The 7835-nt window shown below is 34.5% G+C and overlaps 1 protein-coding gene across 1 annotated transcript; it reads right to left on the bottom strand.

Moving 5' to 3' along the window:
* Window positions 1–1027: 1027 nt before the first annotated feature.
* On the bottom strand, window positions 1028–2546 carry LOC140176585 (serine/threonine-protein phosphatase 7 long form homolog). The gene is made up of 4 exons (XM_072208110.1): window positions 2484–2546; window positions 1879–2291; window positions 1674–1761; window positions 1028–1576 (listed from the first exon to the last, which is right to left on the bottom strand). The coding sequence occupies exons 1-4, from the start codon at window positions 2544–2546 to the stop codon at window positions 1028–1030; spliced, it is 1113 nt and encodes a 370-aa protein (XP_072064211.1).
* Window positions 2547–7835: the final 5289 nt, after the last annotated feature.

Here is a 7835-nt window from a genome sequence, read left to right as displayed (position 1 = left end):
GGAAGCGCAAGGGCATTTGGGAGGTCAAACGGTACAACGGACCTCACACTTGCCTGGCCACATCCATCTCGAGTGACCACAGGAGTTTGGATTATCATGTGATTTCGGCGCTCATTATGCCAATGGTTAGGGCTAACGCATCCGTGAGCATAAAGGTGCTCCTAAACGCCACGGCAGCGCACTTTGGTTTTAGGCCGACTTACAGGAGGGTATGGATGGCAAAGCAGAAGGCTATTGCCCTCATCTACGGTGACTGGGATGAGTCATACAACGACATACCTAGGTGGGTGTTGGGTGTCCAGCTGACGATTCCTGGAAGTGTTGCAGTCCTCAGGACGAGCCCGGTTCGAGTTGGAGGACAGGTGGACGAGTCTCAAGCGTATTTCCACAGACTTTTCTGGACTTTCCCTCCGTGCATCGAGGCATTCCGTCATTGCAAGCCGCTAGTCAGCATTGACGGTACACATCTGTATGGGAAGTATGGGGGAACGTTGCTCATCGCGATTGCACAGGATGGGAACTCCAACATTCTACCTGTCGCATTCGCACTAGTAGAGGGTGAGAATGCCTGAGGTCTGACCACCACTGCGAGGAGTCACGTCCCCCTGCATGATGGCGGTGATCTCCTCTAGGAAGCGTGGACTCCCGAAGTCCCCAACAAGCGTGTCTGACCCAATAAAGTCTGACCATTGTGATCCCGAGATAACCCAAGGTGTACCCCCCTGCTCAGGCTGGTCATCGGCTGGCACACCAACGAAGTAATGTCCAAGAGGGCCCGATCCAAGTCCAGCGTCACCCGTGTCAGCCCCGTCACCCATCCCTGTACCATACCACTCACCCCATGACCGCCATCGTGTGTACTAGTACCCGCAGCTGCAACAGCCCCTGAACCACCCCCGCCAACGTGCCCATGCTGATCCTCGTCGTCGTCCCCACGGTCAGCACGCCCCCTCGCCCTACCTCCCTGGACTCGTCGTCCGCCTCTAACGGGACCGGCATCGTAATCATCGTCCATAGCATGATCAGGCTACCTCCACTCATGCTGGCTCCGCCGTGTCCCCACACCCATCCTCCTCTCAACCCTACGCCTGTCCGGCACGTCCTCAGGACGATCCATGTCAGGAACTCGTCCCGGACCCCGCTGTGAGGCCTCAACTGGAACCGGAACTGCTCTCGGATCCCCCATCTGCGTGTCCGGATACAAGAACCTCTTCCCATGCTGACTCCACCACTCAAGGAACTCATGCGACGGTCCGGGGTCGGCAACAACATCGAACCTCAGCACACTCTCCTGACGAGAGTCCCAGTAGAGATGCCACTTCTGCAAATAAGACGGGAACCATCGATCGCCCCCTCTCCCATCCTTGGACATCAGAAAGTCGATGTTCAGGGCGGGAAGCGGAGGGGGCTGTACCCCTCCAAACTGCGGAAGAACACGATCTATCTGATGCCACTCTATGACAGCAAAGTAGATCAGCGCGGTCACAGAGTGCCACAACGCCATATGCCGAGGCTCCAAAACCTCTGGATGCAGTACCTGAAGTACGTCGGGGCTACTGTACGGCATCCATATAAACTGTACAACACAAGGAACTCACCCTTGTCAGGGCAACTGTTGGACCCAACTCGAAAAGTTTGATTATAAAAGGACACTTGTTAACTAGCATACTCACCTCCCTGTCCTGTAACCGGTCTATCCTGAGCCTCCACATCGCCACTCTAGGACCCTTCTTGCTCCCGGAAGGGTTGTAACCTGACCATCTGCACCATACACATGTGTTACAACTACTGAAATATGTGTTTAGAGTATGCAATAGACTATTAATGAATATGCAGTTATGTATGTAAAATTGAAATAGAGAAGGCCGCTTCTAGTACCTCGAGGCCAACGGCCAGCTGAACGTCTCATATCCTGCAGGCCTAAACCGAGGAAAGCGCCAAAAGATCCAAGACTGAAGTAGCTGAAGCGGGCCCGCTAACTTGACGACATGTCTGTTCGCCACTCGGCACATGCACCGGTACAACCAAGCCAGTGCTGCAGAACCCCAGCTGTAGGTACCCAGCTCCTCCAGCCTCACTACATACGGAAGCCATCTGATGTGAATCCGGTTCCCGGACTTGTCCGCAAACAGCTGCGTGCCCAACAACATCATGATGTACGCACGGGCATATCGGCGCACAGTGTCCTCATCTGCATCCTCAGGGCACTCACCAAAAGTCTCCTGAAACCAGCTGCAGTTCACTGCGTACTTCTGAACCTGACTAGGAGGAGGTATAACTCCGAGCAACTCCTAGAACCAGACCCAAGCTGGATGGCCACCCTCGATGTATATATGAAACTCTGACAGGCACCCGCTCACGTAACGGCCGTCCACTAGCAAACCCAGCTGGTATGCCACGTCCTGGAGTGTGATCGTGCACTCTCCGAACGGCATATGAAACGTGTGCGTCTCGGGACGCCATCGCTCCACGAATGCACTGACAAGGGCCTCGTCTAGCCGGAACCATCGGTCGTTCAACCTTGCAAGATGGTATAGACCTGCCATCTGCAAGTACGAAACGTATCTGTCATCAAGTCGCATGCCCTGCTGCCGCCGCATGCTCCTAATGCATCGCTGGGGCTGCGCATGAAATGAACCGCATAGTTAGAACCAGCTTAAAAACCAACCACAACCGTAAGCAACACGATAAATCATCAACAAACCATTCTGCTAAATAAAACCGCATAACATTACAGGAAAGATAAGCAACTGGAAAACAAACCCATAGACCGCACAACTAAACCGCTAACATAAACCAGCTTAACGAGATCCACTAACAAGAAATAGCTTAACTAAACCGGTTTACATAAAACAGATAGCGTAAAACAACTACCATCAAACAAGTCAAACAAATCACCAACATAAAACCACTAACGAAAACCACCTAGCCTAAACCACTCACATAAACCGCTTGCATGAACCACTCACAAAAACCGGTAACATCAACCACCAACATAAACCACTAACATAAACCAGTAACTTAAACCACTAACATAAACCACTACCCTAAACCACCAACCTAAACCACTAACATAAACCACTAACTTAAACCGCTAACTTAAACCACTAACATAAACCACCAACAAAATCCCCTCACATAAACCACCTACATAAACCACTAACATAAACCACCATCTAACCCACATGCAAAACCACTAAGTCACAAATACCGCTAGAATCAAAAATATTTCCGTACTAACCTCGTCGTTGATGACCCCGGCTATATGAGCGACTCCGTCCAAGCGATATAACGGTGCCGGATCGTCCCCCATCAGCAGAGTATTCCGTTCAGGTCTTCCTCGAAGAGAATTTGGGTCGTTTTCTCTGAGATTTGGTGGGGTAGGGGGAAGGAATAATAGTTCGAATGAGGGTGATTCGAACTCCTTATATAGCCGAATCACCCCTAATTCGAACCAGCTTGGTTCAATTTATGAAGGAGCACGCCAAGGGTAATTCGAACCAGCTTGGTTCGAATTACATACGTTGCACACTTGCTTATAGTTTGAACTAGGTTAGTTCGAATTACCTGGGGTTGGAGTTCGAACCACATTGGTTCGAATTACATTCAAAGTTCCTCTCCAGCTAATTCGAACCACCCTGGTTCGATTTACTAACGTTTGTAGTTCGAACCACCCTGGTTCGAATTACATAAAGATAGCGTTTGGCTTATTGCTGAAATGATTTTCAGTTTGGCGTATTTACGTTACACACTTCTTGCCTTGGCTTATTAGGGTTTTTTACCCTATTTTTTATAAAAAAATATTTAAAATATATATACAATGTAATTACTAAAGCATGATTATCAAAGTTATTATTAATATTTATATAATAATATATATGATATTAAATATATTAATATTCTAATATTATTAAAGAAACAAACAAATTTTTTAAAAATAAATATAAAGATGAGTATATAGAAACAAATTTGAAAAGTATAAAAATTTAAGTGTATAATATTAAATTAGTTAAGTAAAAATTATTAGTAAACGAAACAATTTTGATATAAATTCACTACATAGTAAAAAATAATTCATATAAAGTTATTAAATTACATAGGCCGAGACTACTCACTCTTTTTATATCCGTTCTTGTATATATATATTAGTTTAATTTAAAATAACAAAAAGAAAAAAGATGTGTCATGATCTAAATAGCAGCTACAATTTAGATTATTGAAGATTAAAAAACAATTTAAATTGAAATTATTCAGCATTTACAATATTTATTTTCAAAAAATTATATTATATATTTTATTTAACATTTAAGAGTTTGATGATTATTATTTTTATTGTATGATATAATAGAAAATATTAAATTTATTTTATCCTAATTATACTATGTCAGCACAACTTTATATGATTCGGTTTTTCTGAATGAGAAATTCTTAGGACTAGTAATTTTTGTATTTTTTTTGTTATTATTTGATTAGTATAAATATTAAATTATTTTTAATAAATAATTTTTATTAATTTATATGTGTAAATTTTAAAAAATATGGATGCAAATTATATTGATTCAAGTATATAAATTCTGATAAATATATGTGTAGATTATATATTTTTGTGTAATAAAATTACTGTAAATATAAATACAAATTATTACGAACTAAATACTATAAAAAAATAATATTTACTTATCATATAATATTGCTCTTTTTGAATAAAAATTCTTATTGAGAAATGATTTGTTAATATTTTAGATCTTTGCTAAGGATGGTTTGCATTAATACACATATTTTATTTTTATGTATTTAATGATGAAAAATTTTACCTTTTTTATATATAAAAAATATTTGATTTAATTTTAAGGCTTTTTAAAGAATGCTCTTAAAATACTCATTAACAAAATGATATAGTTTAGGAGACACTTTCAATTACTAAATAAAATAAAATAATGAATAACACCTTTTATTTAAAAAGATTTCAAAACAATAGAATTATCTATCTATGTTGTGAAAAGATGTTCATTTTTGTTTTTATTGACAGTGTCTAAATTAAATGTATATGATTGATCACCATTGCATCAAATATCAATTAAGCTAACTACTGATTAGCTCTAATAATGATATTTGACATGCAACAAGTTTTGGTTATTCCTTTTCACACCAATTCTCATTCCAAACTCGATTACATGCTTTTGTGTCTTCTAATTTGTTAAATTTATGCACGATAAAAGAATTATAGTGTATATGTATATATAGTTAACTATCAACTTGGTACTCAACAAATTAAACTGATGATAAAAAAAATTCTTAATAAAAAATATTATTGATAAAATTGTCCCTAAATGATTTAAAAATACGACAAAAAAACCAATAAATATTATATATTTTTAAGTAACTAAAAAATTTTTATATTTAACAAATGATTTATTCATTATATCTAAATTTTTATGGTAATATTTAAATAAATATTTAAAAGCTGCACAAAAAATTCGAAACAAAATTTGATTAATTCTAGATTTTTTATTTTTTAAAAAATGTTTTTTTTTTTTTAAATTTACTTGACAAAAAATTATCAAATTTTAAAAATAAAAATATTTTTTTTAGTAATAATTAAAAAAATTTACATCAAAATTTAATTTTTAAAATTATTTTTTAAAATATATATTTAATATCTAATTTTTTATTTGTGTTTTTAAATTTTTAAAAATTTATTTATCGTTAACATCTTTTAAAATTCGTTTTATGAGCCATACATAGTTTCAGATACCATTTTGGTATATGTATTCTAAAGTCTATTTTGTCAACTGATTTATCATTTTTTTTTTGTACTCTAGAATATAATGAGTGCCTTAATTGTGATGAAATGACGTATAATAAGGACCCCAGAATTGTTTTCTTTCATTAGACTAGTTGAAGCTATAGGATCGGTAGAAAAAACTTAGCTTGAGCATCTTATTATGTGGTCCAATTTTTCATCTATAAACCCAAATTGCTTTGAAGGAATATAACAAAAATATCGCTGTTATATTAAGCCTATTAATTGGTAGTTTTTTTTTTTTTCCTATTAATATAGTAGAATGATATAGTTTTTTTTTTAATTAATTATTTTTTGGTAATTATTATCAATGGATATAAAAAAGGTAGGGAAAAAAAAGAAAGAAAGAAAAGGTGGTGCTATGTAGCATGAATTGATTTTGTGTGAAATGTGACCAAATGATGATGAGTATATTGTATTGTGATTTTATGTATATATATATATATATATATATATATATTCATGTAACTCCTTATGAGTTTGAATTTTTTAGTATAAGTGATTTTATAAAAAAATTCTATTTTAGATTGTAATTCCATACATTTTTACCATGTTAGGTGTTCAAATAAACCCTAAAATCTCAAAGTATATGAATCAAGATACAATCAACTTCAAAGACTTTAATATCTTTTGTTCTTTTTTTATTTTTTTAAGTATGTATCTATAAATCAAAACTGATATAATTTTTTAGGGAGTGAAGTTTTTGGCATTGATTTGAGTTTCCCATAAATTGCAGAATGAAGATTCAATAACAGCATGCACATATAGAAACAATACATGCACGAGGCACATTGAAACACATTGGAACACTAAAACCACCGCTAAATTATTAATTGGATATCTACAATAATGATATTCTCATGGTGTTAATCTAAGAAAATGCCAAAAGAATGACCGTACCACTTGATTGGGAGGTTAAATCTGTCCTGATACATGATCATTTTTTTCAAAAGTTTAAGATGATAAAAAAAAATAATATAAATAATTATATTTGATATTTTTATTTTTTTATTTTTTTTATTTATCTTATGCTATTTTTATTTTATTTTTGAGATTTACTAAGTATCAAATTTTAAATTTTTCGAATATAAAAATTTAGTATCATAATATCATTTTTTTTAAATTTAATTAAATTGATAAAAAAATATAATATAAATAATTATATCTCTAACATAATTATTTATGTATATATTTTTTTTAAATTTTAATTTTTTCAAAAAATAGTTCAATGACAATATTAGAATTTTTTTATTAAAAAATTTATAATTTAATTTTTATTATTCTCTAAAAGAACAAAACATCATTATTAAAGATATAATTATTTATATGTTTCTTTTTATTAATTTAAATTTTAAAAAAATAATTTTATAATATAATATCAAAATTTTTATAACCTAAAAATCTAGAGGTACATTAAATCTTTGGTTGACGATCCCAAAAAATCAACTTTAGATAAGACAAATTAAAAGAGAGAAAAAAAATCTGCACAAAAGTTTTAAGTGAATTCAAAAAAAAAACTATTCTTACATAAATAACATATTAAAGATATAACTATTCATTTGTCTCTTTCTATTAATTATAAAATAAATAAAAAAAGAAAAGATGATATATACAAAATTTTACGAAAATAAAAAAAACCTCTTCCGTGAGTAATTTTATGAAATAATAATAATAATAATAATAATAATAATAATAATAATAATAATAATAATAATAATGGAAATTAAGTTATCCTAAAAGCCATATCTATATACTCCATGTACTTTCCACCCTTACGTTGAACAATTCTTCGTTTAGACCCATAAAAAATAGACAAGAAAAAGAAAAAAGAAAAGTAAAAAGTGTGTATTATATTCCAATAATAAATCATCTCCAAATTAAAGTGTCATAAGGGTATTGGAGTGGAGGCCGCACACTCACTTTGATTGAAATTCAGTTCCACTTTAAATTTGATTCAATTTCTTCCATTCTCACATCAACTAAGTGTGAAAAGGAAAGGTAAAAAATGGGATACAGTTGACTTGTTGACTCG

The sequence above is a fragment of the Arachis hypogaea genome, chromosome 12 (assembly GCF_003086295.3).
Source record: "Arachis hypogaea cultivar Tifrunner chromosome 12, arahy.Tifrunner.gnm2.J5K5, whole genome shotgun sequence".
Classification (NCBI taxonomy): Eukaryota; Viridiplantae; Streptophyta; class Magnoliopsida; order Fabales; family Fabaceae; genus Arachis; species Arachis hypogaea.
This window is presented reverse-complemented; position numbering and strand designations above follow the sequence as displayed.